Source organism: Lissotriton helveticus, chromosome 9 (genome assembly GCF_964261635.1).
Source record: "Lissotriton helveticus chromosome 9, aLisHel1.1, whole genome shotgun sequence".
NCBI classification, from domain to species: Eukaryota; Metazoa; Chordata; class Amphibia; order Caudata; family Salamandridae; genus Lissotriton; species Lissotriton helveticus.
The window spans coordinates 1125784557-1125803451 of record NC_136070.1 but is presented as its reverse complement, the minus strand read 5'-3'; the positions used below and the strand labels follow the sequence as shown (position 1 = coordinate 1125803451).

At 44.8% G+C, this 18895-nt stretch overlaps 1 protein-coding gene across 1 annotated transcript in view; it reads right to left on the bottom strand.

Moving 5' to 3' along the window:
* LOC144783321 (uncharacterized) overlaps positions 1-17168 on the bottom strand; it is a 234512-nt gene extending 217344 nt beyond the window's left edge. Inside the window, exon 1 of the mRNA XM_078662356.1 lies at positions 16928-17168. Within this exon, the coding sequence (XP_078518482.1) occupies positions 16928-17065 (138 nt within the window). The 5' untranslated portion in view covers positions 17066-17168. The remainder of the gene's footprint in view (positions 1-16927) is intronic.
* Positions 17169-18895: the final 1727 nt, after the last annotated feature.

Sequence of the window (18895 nt, the reverse complement as noted above, 5' to 3'; positions counted from 1 at the left end):
CGGGGTGAAATTTTCAAAAAACAGAGTTGATGGAGAGAATGTAGAACAATGTCATACATTCACCCCAGTACAAGGAACTGGGCCTAAATCCATCGTTTTTTTGCACTCCACACCACCCTGGGTTAGACACTGGCTATATGCAAATCAGCTCTGACCCTGTGCCTCATGGGAACAGTCCAGTCCGAACTACCAAGCCATGTCTTTCCCAGACCGGAATCAAGCATCCAAGGACCGGTTTCTGGCTATCAGCCTTCATCAGCCTGGATAGCTTGACTCCAGTTGTGTGGAGAGCCTGGGACTCACGTCTGAGCATCCCCAGCCCACTTGGGGTGAAAATTGCAAAAAACATAGTTGATGGACAGAATGTAGAACAATGTCATACATTCACCCCAGTACAAGGATCTGGGCCTAAATCCATTGTTTTTTTGCACTCTACACCACCCTGGGTTAGACACTGGCTATATGCAAATCAGCTCTGACCCTGTGCCTCATGGGAACAGTCCAGTCCGAACTACCAAGCTATGTCTTTCCCAGACCGGAATCAAGCATCCAAGGACCGGTTTCTGGCTATCAGCCTTCATCAGCCTGAATAGCTTGACTCCAGTGGTGTGGAGAGCCTGGGACTCACGTCTGAGCATCCCCAGCCCACTCGGGGTGAAAATTGCAAAAAACATAGTTGATGGACAGAATGTAGAACAATGTCATACATTCACCCCAGTACAAGGATCTGGGCCTAAATCCATCGTTTTTTTGCACTCCACACCACCCTGGGTTAGACACTGGCTATATGCAAATCAGCTCTGACCCTGTGCCTCATGGGAACAGTCCAGTCCGAACTACCAAGCCATGTCTTTCCCAGACCGGAATCAAGCATCCAAGGACCGGTTTCTGGCTATCAGCCTTCATCAGCCTGGATAGCTTGACTCCAGTGGTGTGGAGAGCCTGGGACTCACGTCTGAGCATCCCCAGCCCACTCGGGGTGAAAATTGCAAAAAACATAGTTGATGGACAGAATGTAAAACAATGTCATACATTCACCCCAGTACAAGGATCTGGGCCTAAATCCATCGTTTTTTTGCACTCCACACCACCCTGGGTTAGACACTGGCTATATGCAAATCAGCTCTGACCCTGTGCCTCATTTGAACAGTCCAGGCCGAACTACCAAGACATGTCTTTCCCGGACCGGAATCAAGCATCCAAGGACCAGTTTCTGGCTATCAGCCTTCATCAGCCTGGATAGCTTGACTCCAGTGGTGTGGAGAGCCTGGGACTCACTTCTGAGCATCCCCAGCCCACTCGGGGTGAAATTTTCAAAAAACAGAGTTGATGGAGAGAATGTAGAACAATGTCATACATTCACCCCAGTACAAGGATCTGGGCCTAAATCCATCTTTTTTTGCACTCCACACCACCCTGGGTTAGACACTGGCTATATGCAAATCAGCTCTGACCCTGGGCCTCATGGGAACAGTCCAGTCCGAACTACCAAGCCATGTCTTTCCCAGACCGGAATCAAGCATCCAAGGACCGGTTTCTGGCTATCAGCCTTCATCAGCCTGGATAGCTTGACTCCAGTTGTGTGGAGAGCCTGGGACTCACGTCTGAGCATCCCCAGCCCACTTGGGGTGAAAATTGCAAAAAACATAGTTGATGGACAGAATGTAGAACAATGTCATACATTCACCCCAGTACAAGGATCTGGGCCTAAATCCATTGTTTTTTTGCACTCTACACCACCCTGGGTTAGACACTGGCTATATGCAAATCAGCTCTGAACCTGTGCCTCATGGGAACAGTCCAGTCCGAACTACCAAGCTATGTCTTTCCCAGACCGGAATCAATCATCCAAGGACCGGTTTCTGGCTATCAGCCTTCCTCAGCCTGAATAGCTTGACTCCAGTGGTGTGGAGAGCCTGGGACTCACGTCTGAGCATCCCCAGCCCACTCGGGGTGAAAATTGCAAAAAACATAGTTGATGGACAGAATGTAGAACAATGTCATACATTCACCCCAGTACAAGGATCTGGGCCTAAATCCATCGTTTTTTTGCACTCCACACCACCCTGGGTTAGACACTGGCTATATGCAAATCAGCTCTGACCATGTGCCTCATGGGAACAGTCCAGTCCGAACTACCAAGCCATGTCTTTCCCAGACCGGAATCAAGCATCCAAGGACCGGTTTCTGGCTATCAGCCTTCATCAGCCTGGATAGCTTGACTCCAGTGGTGTGGAGAGCCTGGGACTCACGTCTGAGCATCCCCAGCCCACTCGGGTGAAAATTGCAAAAAACATAGTTGATGGACAGAATGTAGAACAATGTCATACATTCACCCCAGTACAAGGATCTGGGCCTAAATCCATCGTTTTCGGTAGTTCGGACTGGACTGTTCCCATGAGGCACAGGGTGAGAGCTGATTTGCATATAGCCAGTGTCTAACCCAGGGTGGTGTGGAGTGCAAAAAAACGATGGATTCAGGCCCAGATCCTTGGACTGGGGTGAATGTATGACATTGTTCTACATTCTGTCCATCAACTGTGTTTTTTGCAATTTTCACCCGAGTGTGCTGAGGATGCTCAGACGTGAGTCCCAGGCTCTCCACACCACTGGAGTCAAGCTATCCAGGCTGTTGAAGGCTGATAGCCAGAAACCGGTCCTTGGATGCTTGATTCTGGTCTGGGAAAGACATGGCTTGGTACTTCGGACTGGACTGTTCCCATGAGGCACAGGGTCAGAGCTGATTTGCATATAGCCAGTGTCTAACCCAGGGTGGTGTGGAGTGCAAAAAAACGATGGATTTAGGCCCAGATCCTTGTACTGGGGTGAATGTATGACATTGTTCTACATTCTGTCCATCAACTGTGTTGTTTGCATTTTTCACCCCGAGTGTGCTGGGGATGCTCAGACGTGAGTCCCAGGCTCTCCACACCACTGGAGTCAAGCTATCCAGGCTGATGAAGGCTGATAGCCAGAAATCGGTCCTTGGATGGTTAATTCTGGTCTGGGAAAGACATGGCTTGGTAGTTCGGATTGGACTGTTCCCATGAGGCACAGGGTCAGAGCTGATTTGCATATAGCCAGTGTCTAACCCAGGGTGGTATGGAGTGCAAAAAAACGATAGATTTAGGCCCAGATCCTTGTACTGGGGTGAATGTATGACATTGTTTAACATTCTGTCCATCAACGGTGTTTTTTGCAATTTCCACCCCGAGTGTGCTGGGGATGCTCAGACGTGAGTCCCAGGCTCTCCACACCACTGGAGTCAAGCTATCCAGGCTGATGAAGGCTGATAGCCAGAAACCGGTCCTTGGATGCTTGATTCTGGTCTAGGAAAGACATGGCTTGGTAGTTCGGACTGGACTGTTCCCATGAGGCACAGGGTCAGAGCTGATTTGCATATAGCCAGTGTCTAACCCAGGGTGGTGTGGGGTGCAAAAAAACGATGGATTTAGGCCCAGATCCTTGTACTGGGGTGAATGTATGACATTGTTCTACATTCTGTCCATCAACTGTGTTTTTTGCAATTTTCACCCAGAGTGTGCTGGGGATGCTCAGACGTGATCAAGCTATCCAGGCTGATGAAGGCTGATAGCCAGAAACCGGTCCTTGGATGCTTGATTCTGGTCTGGGAAAGACATGGCTTGGTAGTTCGGACTGGACTGTTCCCATGAGGCACAGGGTCAGAGCTTATTTGCATATAGCCAGTGTCTAACCCAGGGTGGTGTGGAGTGCAAAAAAACGATGGATTTAGGCCCAGAACCTTGTACTGGGGTGAATGTATGACATTGTTCCACATTCTGTCCATCAACTGTGTTTTTTGCAATTTTCACCCCGAGTGTGCTGGGGATGCTCAGACGTGAGTCCCAGGCTCTCCACACCACTGGAGTCAAGCTATCCAGGCTGATGAAGGCTGATAGCCAGAAACCGGTCCTTGGATGCTTGATTCTGGTCTGGGAAAGACATGGCTTGGTAGTTCGGACTGGACTGTTCCCATGAGGCACAGGGTCAGAGCTGATTTGCATATAGCCAGTGTCTAACCCAGGGTGGTGTGGAGTGCAAAAAAACGATGGATTTAGGCCCAGATCCTTGTACTGGGGTGAATGTATGACATTGTTCTACATTCTGTCCATCAACTGTGTTTTTTGCAATTTTCACCCCGAGTGTGCTGGGGATGCTCAGACGTGAGTCCCAGGCTCTCCACACCACTGGAGTCAAGCTATCCAGGCTGATGAAGGCTGATAGCCAGAAACCGGTCCTTGGATGCTTGATTCTGTTCTGGGAAAGACATGGCTTGGTAGTTCGGACTGGACTGTTCCCATGAGGCACAGGGTCAGAGCTGATTTGCATATAGCCCGTGTCTAACCCAGGGTGGTGTGGAGTGCAAAAAAACGATGGATTTAGGCCCAGATCCTTGTACTGGGGTGAATGTATGACATTGTTCTACATTCTGTCCATCAACTGTGTTTTTTGCAATTTTCACCTCTAGTATATATAAGGCAGGGGGATTAAAACTACCTCTTAAAACGCGCCACAGGGCGGGTTTGCACAATGGTGAAGGGAGGGCGGGGGGTGGCTGAGCTGACGTGTGCAAACACACCCTGTGGCCGTTTTAATTTGGAGATAAAGTCCCCTTGAATCCTGAGTGTCCCTTGGGTACAACTAGCCCATCAGGTATCTCTAGTTAGCACAACAGAGCTGCGTTGCAGAGAAAATGGGCACAGCCTGGACCAACTCCCTGCAACGTAGGGCAGTGGCGGTAACTGGAAGCACCTGGTGGACTAGTTGCCCCCCATGGGTTCTCGGATTGAAGGGGAATTATTTCCCCAAATAAAACGCACCAGAGGGCGTTTTTAAACACGTCACCTCAGGCCCCGTCCCCTCCCTTCCCCACTGTGTAAACACGCCATGTGGCCATTTTAAGTTGGGAGATTAACTCCCCTTGAATCATTTGGGTCCCTAGGTGCAAATTAGCCCACTAGGTACATCCAGTAGACACCATTGCAGAGAGGTGTAAAAAGGGGTACGGCCTGGACCACCTCTCTGCAACGCAGCACAATGGAATATATTAAAGCACCTGGTGGGCTAGTTGGCCCCCAGGGGCTCTCAGGATTGAAAAGTAATTCCTCCTCAATCCTGAGATTCCCTAGGGGCCAACTAGCCCACCAGGTACCTCCAGTATGCGCCACAGAGCTGTGTTGCAGAGAGGTGTTCAGAGGCCACGCCTCTTTTTACAACACTCTGCAACGCAGCTCCGAGGCACTATCTGGAGGTACATGGTGGGCTAGTTGGCCCCCAGGGACTCTCAGGATTGAAGAGGAATTAATTCCCCAACTTAAAACGCACCACAGGGCGTGTTTGCACACATATGACCTCAGGCCCTGCCCCCTCCCTTCACCACTGTACAAACGTGCCCCGTGGCATGTTTTAAGTTATGGAATTAACTCCCCTTGAATCCTGAGGGTCCCAGGGGTGCAACTAGCCCACCAGCTACCTCCATTAAGCGCCACAGAGCTGCGTTGCAGAGAGGTGTAAAAAGGGGCATAGCCTCAGTACACCTCTCTGCAATGCAGACCCCTGGCACATACTGGAGGTTCCTGGTGTGCTAGTTGGCCCCTAGAGACCCCCATTATTCAAGGGGAATTCCTTCCCCATCTGCAAACGCGCCAGGGGGCGCATTTGCAGAGTGCTTCAAGGAGGGGGCGTGACCTGCGGCACCGATGTCGGTCTTTTAATATTTTAAGAAGGGGGGGCTGTGTGGTCCCCCTTCTTGTTGTAATTTATTTGCCCTAGGGACCCAATCTCTCAGGGCCCACCCCCTATTTCCTAAAAAAAAAAAGAAAAATCAGGACAGGGGCCTCCCGAGGCCATAATCTGCCGCGGGGACCCCATCCCCCGGGGCATGACCCTTTTTTTAAAATAATTATTTGTGAGGGGGTTTTACTTGTTCCCCAAACTTAGGCAATTTATGGCCCCTGGGACCCCATCCCCCGGGCTGGCCTTTGTTTATTTATTTATTTTTATTTGAGGAGGGGTGCCACGTGGCTCCCCTCCTGATCCACTAATAGCCCCGGGGACCCCATCCCCCGGGGCCCCCATCCCCCGGGGCTGGCCCTCACCGTTGGGAACTGTGGGGGGGTCCCCAATCCCCCCACGGTCCGGCCAGCTCCCCGCCTCCTGCGGGAGCCGGCATTGCTTTTCCACATGGGGAGCTGCTAAGATGCGGCTCCCCATGTGGATAAGCAATTTGCTTTGCTCTTTGGAAGAGAGAGCAGGTTTCCTGCTCTTTCTTCCAAATAGCAAAGAAGTTTGCTATGGCAGGGGGGGAGCCGGGAGTCTCCCGCCCTGCCATAGCAAACTACAGTGTCCCAGGGATGGGCACCCCGGGACACTGCAAGAGCCGGCCCTGGGGGTGGAGTCCCCAGGGCCATCACAAGGCTCCAGGAGGGGGGGCCGGTGCGACCCCCCTCCCACCATCTACAAAGCCCTGGTGGGTGGTGGTCCCCGGGGCTGGGGGGGTCCGCCACAGACCCCCCAATTTAAATATTTAGAGCCCCGGGGAGGTAGCGGTCCCCGGGGTTTGTGGGGGGCTTGATCACCCCAACACAGGGTATTTTTTTAAATAAAGCCCAGGGCGTGGCAGTCTCCGGGACGCAGGGGCCATGAGCCCCCTGCAACTAATTTAAATAAGCCCCATGGGGTGGCGGTCCCCAGGGCTGGGGGGCCTGAGAGCCCCCTGCAACTAATTTAAAGAAGCCCCAGGGGGTGGCGGCCCTGGGACTGAAGGGGGCCAAGAGCCGCACCCCTAATTTAAAGAAGCCCTGGGGGTGGTGGTCCCCAGGGCAGTGTGGGGGGATTGGGCCCCCCACACTTTTTTTGATCATGCCCCCGGGACTTGGCCCACCTGGGGGCTAATTACCAATGAAGTGCGAGAGCCCACGCTTTTTTTTAAATTTTATTTCGGACGAAATTCGTGCTGGGTGCGCAAATCTCTCCGATTTAATTTTTTTAATGCTTTTTTTGGCCCTGGGGGTCCTTTGTGGGACCCCCTGAGCAGGCCTAGGAGATCAGGGTGTTTCTACCCTGCCCCCTTTTTCTGTTCTGTGTGTTTTTTTCTGCTTTCTTGTGCCTCGGTCCTTCCTGGTTTGGAGTGTTAACAGCCAATTAGCATACAGCTCGTGTTCGTCAGGGTGCACTTCGGGTGCGGGGATCCATCGCGGCCATAGATATATATGTGATTTTAATTTTGATTTTCTCAGGAATTTCTGAATGTATGTACACCATTCAACCAAAAGGCATGATTTTAAACCAAGGGCTTCCTTTTTGCCAAATTTGGTGTAATTCCGTTCAGCAGTTCGGGCTGTAGCTGCGATTAAAGGTTCCTATGGGAAATTGCATGGGGAAAACACGTTTTGGGCCCCTCCTTTTTTCTCGCCCCCCGCATGACGAATCACCTCGAGACTTTCAGGATAGGAGTGGACCGGAGCGACCCACCAGTTTTGAAAACTTCGTAAAGATTCAACAACCGGCGCCAAAGTTATTCCAAATAGAATGCTGCGGATTTCCTAAGGATACTTTGTCCTAACTATAACTACCTTTCGGCGACCGCCAGTAGGTTATATATATATATATTCTAAACGCCACTAACAGCATTAAAAACATCACGGAACTTTGCTGAAAACGAACAATCTTCACTGGCGAAGTCCTGTTTCAATTGCCACACATGGAGAACTGACCAATCAAGAGAGATATTCTTCTCTTTAAAAATCGGAGCGCTGTGCATGAGAGATCTACACCTTAAGCACTGATGAAAGCTGATTGCTGAAACGCGTCTGCGAAATTAAGGTGGTTTTTAATTTTCCCAGAGTGCCCGTGTGTGCTGTACCTCGCATACGTTGGAGCTTATATCTACAAGTGAGTCCCTTCCTCACTACGAGAAGCACCCGCCTAGAGTTCGAATGTCTGTTTGAAGGAACTTGGAGCGATAGACTATACAGACGCTGAACCGTCTCTTCACGGAAGGGCCCGCGACCATATGTCGAATTATCCAAATTCAAGGTCAACTTTATTGATTGTTGCCTGCGGTTCCGACCTGCTGCAAAAGAGGCTTGGCGAGGGAAATGCTTACACAGCGTTTGTTGCATGTGACATTACAGCGGACTTGAATAATTCTAAACGCCACTAACAGCATTAAAAACATCACGGAACTGTGCTGAAAACGAACAATCTTCACTGGCGAAGTCCGGTTTCAATTGCCACACATGGAAAACTGACCAATCAAGGGAGATATTCTTCTATTTAAAAATCGGAGCGCTGTGCATGAGGGATCTACACCTTAAGCACTGATGAAAGCTGATTGCTGAAACGCGTCTGCGAAATAAAGGTGGTTTTTAATTTTCCCAGAGTGCCTGTGTGTGCTGTACCTCGCATACGTTGGAGCTTATATATATATATATATATTTTTTTTAATCCATACATGGTTTCTTTCCCTGCATGCATTGCAAAGCATGCAAACACAGTAGGAAGAGAACCAGATATGAGGGGAGACCTAAAGACTCACGACCCATCAGAGAAATTAGAAAATTTCTAAACTGCAATTCAGAGTTTGTCATCTACTATTTGGAATGCCCTTGCTCGAAAAGATACATTGGAAGCACTATAAATCCGGCTAAAAAATGTATCTTGGAGCACATGCGTGCCATAACTAACTAAGATAAGAATTACCCGGTGGTACGCCACTTTGAAACCCATCATAACAGCAACCGAGATCTTTTAACGTTCTTCTGCCTAGATCAGCTAGACAGGAAGGAACCAGGTGGGGACAGGGTAAAAGCACTAAGGGTGCTAGAATCAAAATATATAATCGATCTTCAGAGCATGCAACCGATAGGGCTTAACAATGACGAAGAACTATGGGTCCACCTAGAGTAATAGATGACAGCCAGACAAGACCAGCCAAACGTAGCACGGAACACAGCGATTACGTTTAACAACAACATTAGTACAAATCCTAAAATACTAACTGTTCTGTTTTTCCTTATCATTTTATGGAGCTGATGTTAATGTGATGGACTGTCGATAGGATGTTAACACATCGCTTTCCATGACCTTTTATTAAGTTTTGTTCCACTTGTCCCCATCAATTTATTTTGTGATTTATACCAATATAATTGATTTTCAATATAACCTCTACTGCTGTGTCTCTTTTTTTCTTTTTCATTTAAATGTTGTTTGCTCCTTAAAGAAATATTTCTGATTAATAATCTAAGTAATCCTATGGATACACAGGTCTCAATTCTTTAATGAACCAAAAAATGTCATATATTTGAACAGTATTGAATTTACCACTCCAGGCACAATATTACAGCGTTGGATTGGTAAAATACCATCCAACCCAACCTGAAATGAATAAAAGCAAACCCTGACACGTGTTTCGCTGGGAGCACCCAGTATAAGTCAAAACAATTGTTTTGATATATATTTATATATATCTATATATATATATATATATATATATCTATATATATATATCTATATATATATATATATATATATATATATATATATATATATAATATATATATATATATATATATAATAAAGCAGTCCTGGTTCCGTTCAATGGTGGCGGAACCGAAAGGTCAAGACCTCGAAAGCCTCACGCCCAGCAAGCAGCGATAGCCTCAAAATAATCAGCAATCCAGGAATGGATAACAGGGAAGACGATTTATTGAATATAGGTACGCGTTTCACTCTACACGAGAGCTTGTTCACACAACACGCCAGAAACAAACAAGGCATATAAATAGTAATGATAGAAAAAGGACAATCTAACGTGACCAATAGTGCACGCCTTCTCTGCATAATGAACAAAATAAAAGGACTATTAAAGTGACCAGTGTTTAAAGCAATGAAAATGGAAACATATGAACCATAACTCAGTGAACAGAGGCTTCAAGATCACACCAAAATGAATCAACTCTTGGAAAAAATTGAAAAGAAAACTAGGCAGTACATGGCAAAGGTGCAGTGTATGTACAGCATGTGTCACTCCCATTCGAAATGTAAGTATCTGTCTGCAAATCAATCAAAACAAATAATGACATAGTGCCATAAATAAACGCAGAAAGCAATACTATCGAGTGGATAACTGGAGATCATGTAGATATATAACGACAAAGTGTCAATAAACATTGCAGAAAACATGACTATTTACAACAAGCACAAACTGCCCTAAACCTGAATAAATAGCAATCAGGTGCCCAAGAAGATTAAAATAATCACAAAAAATTATCGTATAGAGCATTCCTTATTGCACTACATACCAACTGTCCATGGAAATAGAAAAAGGCAAGTAATAACTGGTGACACCAAAATTGCCAAAATAATAGGAGAAAGCAAGAAAAATAGCAAAACTATGTAAGAAAAAATAAAAATAACCAAAGAAAAAATATAAAATAGCCACAGCCGACAGTAATAGAAATGACAGTGAAATAAATCATTCAATTCATGTAAACCAATGAACTGGTGTAACATAATTCATAAGCCAAGCAATAACTTGGAATTCAGTAAAGTATACACCAGACAAAAGTGTATATAAATATATACACATGAGAGCCAACAGGCGGCCAAATACGAAGTGAAACTCTAAGTCACACGAAGGAAATTCATGAAAAACAAAATCATGGATCGACATATCATATCAACAGTTCATAAGAAATTGCTCAAATCTTCGGTTAGATTCAGTCCATTAGGAGCCTTAGTATCTAAGGCAAGAATCAAATGTGATTCCCTTTGCCGAAGAAGCTTCATTCGATCACCCCCCGGCCGGGTTGAGCGACCGAGCACAGAACTGTGTATTCAAGATCCTTACGTTTTTTATCGTGTACTGCACGAAAGTGTCTAGCGACAGGATAACTATTGTCGCTGTTGACAATAGCACGAATGTGCTGCAAAATTCGTTGGTGCACTGGAAGTTTAGTGCTTCCGATGTACTCCAGATTACAGGTACACTTCAGTTTGTACACAACATAATCAGATCTACATGTTAGGTGTTCTCGAAAAGGAATGGGTGTGGAACTGAAAGCAGTGACATAATGTGTGCTATTCTTAGCAAAAGTACAAGCTCGACAAGATGTGCATCTGAAAAAGCCAGTTTTAGTTGTCAGGCTTTTTTTGAGCGGGCCTTCAGGCATAGGCCTGTCCAGGGCATCACCCATGGTAGGCGCCCTTCTGAATGTGATGTTAGAGATGCTAGGAAGTAATGGCCCAAGAATAACATCAGTTAGAATGATAGGCCATTCAGAAGCAATGATGCGCCTAATTTTGCGTTCTTGAGTGCTGTAGTTGGTAAGCAGACGTACATTGCACTCTGCGGTAGAAATGTTTTGAACCTTAGGTGTAAGTAGTGTTTTACGCTCAAATGTACATGCTTCATGGAGGGCTTTCTCCAGAACAGACTCTGAATAGCCTCTATCTATGAAACGCTGTTTAGATTCACTTAGACACTTATCGAGAGAGTCCTTGTCACTACATATTCTGCAAATACGTATGAACTCCCCATAGGGGATGCTGCGGATTGTATGGGCAGGATGGAAACTACGGGCATGTAAAATTGAATTGCCCGCGGTGGCCTTTCTATGCAGACGGGTTTCAATTTTGTTGTCCCTGATGTAGATGTTAACATCCAAAAATTCTGCTGCATCAGTAGTAACTGTGGAGGTGAATTTAAGGTTGAAAACATTAGCATTGATTTCAGTAACAAATGCTTCCGCCTCAGCTGATGAGCCTTTCCAGATTATACAGACATCATCTATAAAGCGCCAATAATGCGCAATATAGGATAGCCAGCGACGGTGTGTGGTCCTGAGCTTGTGTTCCTCCCACCAGCCCACATGTAAACATGAGTAACTGGGGGAGAAACACGAGCCCATCGCCACTCCACGCAGCTGTTGATAAATCTGACCCTGAAATCTGAAAAAATTGGTGTTAAGACAGATATTTAACATTTCCATCAACATGGCATTATGATCCCTGAAACAGATGTCTCTTTTGTTCAAATAGTACTTGCACGCCTGCATGCCGTGCTGATGATGTATCGACGTATAGAGCGACTCTATATCCATAACCAAGAATAGTAGATTGTCACTCCATTCCACTTCCATGATTTTGTTCAAAAAATCGGTAGTGTCTTTCAAAAAGGATGGGAGACTGTGCATATGAGGCTGCAAGAAGAAGTCCACATATTTGGAAAGGTTCTCGTTCATGCTGCCAATTGCAGCTGTGATGGGACGACCCGGAGTAGGCGTCACCTGTTTGTGCACCTTCGGTAAAAAGTACAGAACAGGTGTGATAGGATGATCATTGACCAAAAAATTACATTCATCTTTAGTGAGCAGACCTGTTCGCTTCCATAAATGAATTAATTTACGTGTAGTTTCATGGCTTTTGTTCATAGAGAATTGAGTGGACAAGAGATAACATGAAGTGTCACTAAGATGTCTTTCTGCTTCAATGATGTAATCCTTGGTCGACCAAAGCACCGTGTTTCCACCTTTGTCCGCATTTTTGATTATAATATCCTTGTTTTTTTGGAGCTTACTCACAAGTTGATGGTACTGGTTGTCATTGTAGTTGGTCTGTTTCATCTGGTTCAGAACTTCTCTATTGAGGGCTTTCAATTCAATAATCACCCTATCGCTAAACACATCCACCGCATCACGGGGCATGATCGGTAGGAAAGTAGATTTGGGGCGAAAAGGGGTGACAGCTGAACGACTCACAACAATGCTTTGGCTTACTGTAGGGGTAAATTGTGAGTCATTATCAAAAGCTAAGTCTAACAAGTTCTGTAACCCCGCAACATCCTGAACTTGTAAAGTGGGTATTGTAGTATCAACATCTGTTATAATCACTGATTGATTCCTTTTGGAGTCGAGTTTGAAGTATTTAATGAGCTTGATCTTACGGATAAATTTATAGATGTCAATGCGTGTTTGATTATACGAAAACCTGTTAGGTGGACAGTATGAAAGTCCAAGAGAGAGTAGTTGTTGTTCAGCTTGGGTCAGAGGGAAATCAGTAAGATTGATGACAGTGTTTTCCAACATGCTGGTTATCTTCTCCAATTCCTTTTTGTTCTTCCGCGCAAGGTACTTGCGCTTGAAGATGCCCCTTCTTGCGTGCCTGCGCTGGCTGATTGATTGCCTGGTTTGGTTTGAGGTTGCCGGGAGCGCAGGGAATAACGCCGGTCCTCGCTGACAAAATTCAACTCGTCGACCAGTGTGAAATTTTCACGACTGGCCGGTCCTTCTGTAGATCCCCCTGGTATGTTATCGTCTCCGCTGCCTGAAGTAAGCGAGTTGAGGGAGAGATTATCACTATTGTCGGTAAGCACTATACTCGCAGAAGTTGAAGGTTGGATATTATGAGAAATACCAACATTTGCCACAGCTTTGCGTTTCAAGTTGTCATATTTCCTGGAAAAGGTCAAAATCCTCCCAGTAGCATAGTCATTTTTATCACGGGCAAATTTGGTAATTTTGCGCTCAATGATCGTGTCTTCCAACTTTTTTATACGTGCATCAATTTCTTCTTTGGCTTTGGTAATCCGATCAGTTTCTCCTGAAGCCTCCAACAGGCCGTTTACTCGATCAATTTCAAGTAGCAGCTTATTGCGATCTGATTCGGCATATTTGATAAGGATATGGAGCATGTTCATTGAACACTTTTGATTATTTTCGGCCCATTCTTGGAGCATCTGGGGATCTAAGTTCTCATAGGTGGGGACAATAAGGACCCTTAAGCCGCGTGGCACTCTGTCAGCATCCCTATATTTCTCAAGGGATTTTTTCTCCCACCATTTGGAAATTTCACCACGAAGGAGTTTCTCAAGTGTTTTAAGTAGAGTTTTCACATCGTTATTGGCAACATCCGGCGCCTCATTAATAGGTTTAGAAGAGTTAACAGGGAGACTGTCAAATCGAGCCTCAGCTGTGGCTTCTCTGTTCCTGAGCGCGTCACTAGAAATCATAATCCTGTGTATAAATACACATACGTCTTACTTGGATAAAGTGCAACACCAAGACCCTGTACAAGTTCTTGAGGCCAAATGCGGGCAATAAATCTGAGGCAATCCCGCAACCCACTACTACGTAGTCAAAAGGCAGGTCACAGCAAACAGAGGAAAGAGGGAAACACCTTACCGGAATCGGTGTCGGGTTGCCGCCAGTCAGCCGACCGGTGAGAAGCACCTTCACCTCGCCGTAAGGGCAGCGACTCCTCCTCTCGAAATGCATGATATAATGTTTAGTCTGACGCGTAGATGGGGGGCACAGCACAAAGCAGAATCAAAACGATCCAAAAGTTCAAAGTCTTTTGCCATTTGTACAGCAAAGTCTTTAAGCATAGGATTAGAACAGTGCTATCCTACAATATTACAGCGTTGGATTGGTAAAATACCATCCAACCCAACCTGAAATGAATAAAAGCAAACCCTGACACGTGTTTCGCTGGGAGCACCCAGTATAAGTCAAAACAATTGTTTTGATATATATTTATATATATTATATATATATATTTATTTATATATATATATATATATATATATATATATATATATATATATATATATATATATATATATATATATATATATATATATATATATATACACATACATATATATATATATATTAGATAGCTACAAAGTGCTCTTTATCCTGTAGTTAGTTGTGTAATTTTCTCAACTTGCTTCAGACCATTACGAAGGTACAAAAGTGGCCAACTCCTCACTTTCCTCTGCAGAACTGAACAGAGATAAAAGAGCAATATATAACTAGTAGAAATATCCATTAGGGCATAGCGCAAGAAATACATTAACTCACCTCCAGAGCATGAAAAACTAGGAAAAAGTTATTGATCCGCAACCAAAGACACAAAATGCTACACATGTTACAAATGTCAGGCAATGATTATTAAAGAGGGTTGTAAGTTCACCAGATCTGCTTATCACTATTAACATATTGAGTGTAATAGCCATTTTTATCATAGGTAAATGTCTACAGGTTGCCATCTGCTGCTGTTTGTGTTTGAAATCGAATGCTCTACAATAACTGCTTCTATGAAGGTGGAGGGAGAACCTCAACTCTCGTAGACCATTCATAAATTCTACAGAGACTTGTCACTACGTCGTCTTTATAAGATGAATAATGATCAACTAGTGGGTATTTCTTTTCATTGATGATTCGGTTCTCTTTTGCCTCATGGCTCTATCAACCCACCCTTAAAAGTTTTGTTGTCCCCCAGATTCTCTATCAGCTGCTCCTGGTCGGGAAGAAGTTCCTAGGTATTCAATTTCTCATGATAATTTTATCAACATCATTCTTGTGTATACAACACCTATCAATTTTAGTAATTTTGTGTGTGGGACCCAAGACTTTAAGTGGACCGGGTCTTGCCTGTGCTGAGCACCGGCAGTTCTAAAAGGCAGGTGACGAGAAAGGTCTCTATGGGGCTCTCCATTTCTTCCCTCAGGTTGGAAAATAAAATCTTAACTCTGCAGAGGTGCCACTGCTCAAAGACTTTGATGTAACTTGAAAGAGACTCATTTTAGTTATTTCACAGTCTCACCATTTCAGAACTGAAGCATTTTTAATTATATACAACTAAGCCATAGTCCTTGCTTGTATTCATCTTATGCAACTAACAATCACTGACAAAGCCAATAGCCCTGGCTTGTTGTAGTTGTAATGTTACTTGTTGTGTTATTTATCTGGATGCAATGACAGAAGCAGAAAAATACCAGTAGGGCGGCACGCTATGCGAAGCACAGATTTTTAGCTTACGTGATTTAAGCCACACCCTAATTTTAATTGGCCACGCCCCAACAGTTTTTTCATCCCACTTAAAGCCCTGGTGGGACGTCTGTGTGACCTATTTTGTATTTTCTAACTTCTTCACATTCATATTAAGAGAAACTTAAACGTGTAATTGTAATGGCTCTCTTTCCTCAATACAAATTGGAGTTGGGAGGTTGAGAAGGCAAAGGGCTCCCTCATCACTAACTCTTGATTGGTGCACTTGTACTCGAAGTAGTTACTTTATGTTAATCTTATTCACTGTATTTCAGGACAGGCTATACTACTGAACAACACATACCGTCAGAATTTGATGTGCTCCTAACATAGGGAGCAGCAAAAACATGTATTTACATGGATAGAATGCAGTGGCGTAATGCAAAATGATGCTCGTCCCTGCAGAATGTGATGGGGACCTCTGAGTCGCTCATATCTCACAGATATTCATTGACCTTGCTTGCCCTGAAAAAAAGGGCCTAATGAAGGGCTGGGGGCCGCAGGCTGAACGCACAGATATATGAAAGCCTGTCCCCCTCCGGCTATCTATTGATGAGGCGTTCAAGACAGCAAAGGACACGTCTACTACGTACGTCTAACCTGTCTGTGAATAAATATACCCGAATACCTTCCATAGATTTTAATATAAGGCTCCATGTCTATGACAGTTAGTGCATGCGGAAATGACGGGTTCAATATGACGACAGTAGTGACCCGCACGAGAATACAGAAAACACGAAAAAACTATACTTTATAAAAACAGCATTTCAAACAAATTGAAATGTAGCACATTTAACTGCATGCCCCGGTTTCTGCTTTAATACATGGAACATTAGTCTGATTATAACGGAATAACCCAGTATGATTTAAAAAAAAAAACATAATACGAATTCCAATAACTTGTAAAATGCCTTTTCCTGCCTGCTATCGTTCAATTACTTTCAATCCAAAGCACAGCTCTGAAAGCATGAATATTCCAATTAAATCTGATGAAATGACAACTCCGCCTCCCAATGCGCTTCTATAAACTTATGAGGCGTCAATCAATAGTCGATATTTTTCTGCTTTCTTACCCTATAACAGAAAGGTAGCTCCTGCAGCAGAAGCGTGGACAGTTCGGGTTTATTTAGTTTCAGGGCGTCGCCCTCCTTGGACGAGTACTTGTGGAACACGCCCAAGAGGTTGTAGACGGCGCACTCCACAGCTGCCATGGCCGGAATTTGGAAGCTGGATCGCCTTACTCCGGAACAATGCGCTTTACTTCAGCCCTCGCGCATGGGGCACCCAGTGACGCCTTCAGTGGTGGCTCGCACCTGCTCTCTCTCCTGACTCTACCAGTGCAGGAAATGTGAAGCTTTATATACTCCGTATCTGCATAATCAAGGACATGGGCCTGGCTTGTAATGCAGATGGCGTCTTCTTGTTGTCACCCTGACAGATCCTCACAGGACAGCGCTTGTAAATATCCTATTCTGGCGGAAGCAGCTTCCATTCATGACCAACCGTATCGTGTTCCCTTTGTTTGGGCCTTCATGGAAGACTGATTAGCATAGCTGGTGAGTCTCTGGCCAGTGTTGGCCTGTAGTTTGCATTTTATATAAATCAGGTTTAATTTGCAAAGATCACTTAATTATGAGATTAATGATCTGCGGTATCAAGTATAGGGTTTCCTGCATAGTAATATATACTGTGTGAGCTACTCCCTGAAAACAGTTGTCATTCAGGTTCTTATTTTCGGACTTTGCTGAAAAACAGCGTGTAGCAGAATGGACCTGAGAATTGTTAAATTGTTGCACGATGAAGCAAGTAAACACTGATAATGAAACTATTTTTCTGGTGTGTGAGTAAGCATGTGATACTTAATGCAAAAAACCTATGCTCTCATTTAGACACAGTCTGAAAGTTGTAAAAATAGAAATAACTTTAATAGAGCAAAAATGTACACCATGCAAATGAAGTGCTTGCGTCAAATGTATAGAAATAGGAATACATTTGTTACAAGGACATTATTTTTGCACTGAAGAGTGGTGCAAATCTAGCTTAAGATATGCATATGATACTAATACATAGAAGAAACAAATGTAAGCCTACATAAAGCAAAAAAAAAATACAAAAAAAAAATACCTAAGAGTTCGTAGGGTAATTTTAGAGAGACAGAAATAACCTTCAGACCGGCAACCGAGTGCACATTCTGAGGTAGGACTAGGAGTTTTGACCAGTGATCAACGTTCCTTTTGGTTTGCCTTGTAAAGGGTGTTCGCAGAAGTTTCTAGGTTCTTGGATTGTGATGGCTTACTCATACTAATGGTAATCTCTGGTCAAAGAAATGTTGGGCTTAGTGGTTTTAAGACTAAAGATCCTGTCGTCCAGTAGTACTATTTAGTCTTGTTACCATAATGTATATTTCCATTACAAAGCAAACACAACAAGATGATGGCTGGAGTGCTGGAACTTTACAAACATTCACACCCAGTCAAGAGATCTAGGTTTCGGAGTATCACCCCCTCAGCAGCCAGGCTAGCCTGAATCCAGTGACATAGCGAGCAAGGGACCCACATCTGGGCATACCCATGGTGACTTAGGGCAAACATTGCAGACACAGCAAGATGATAGACAGAGTGCTGAAACGTTTCAAACAATCACCCCAGTCAAGAGATCTGGGCCTAATCCATCATTTTTTGCTCACTATGCCACCCCAGTTTGGACCCAGCCATAAGCAAATCAGTTTTAACCCTGCTCTAATGGAAACAGTCCATCCCAAACTGTCAGGCCAGGTCTTCCCTGGAAACAAGCATCCTGGGACCGGTTTCGGGGTATCTCCCCTCATCAGCCAGGCTTGGTTGAATCCTGTGGCACAGAGGGCAAGGGACCCATGTCTGGGAATATCCTTTGCCACTTAGGGTGAACACAACCAGATGATGGAAGGAATGTAGAAACGTTTCAAACACTCACCCCCATTCAAGAGATCTGGGTTTAATCCATTGTTCTTTTGCTCACTATGCCACCACGGTGTGGACCCCGCCATATGCAAATAAGTCTTG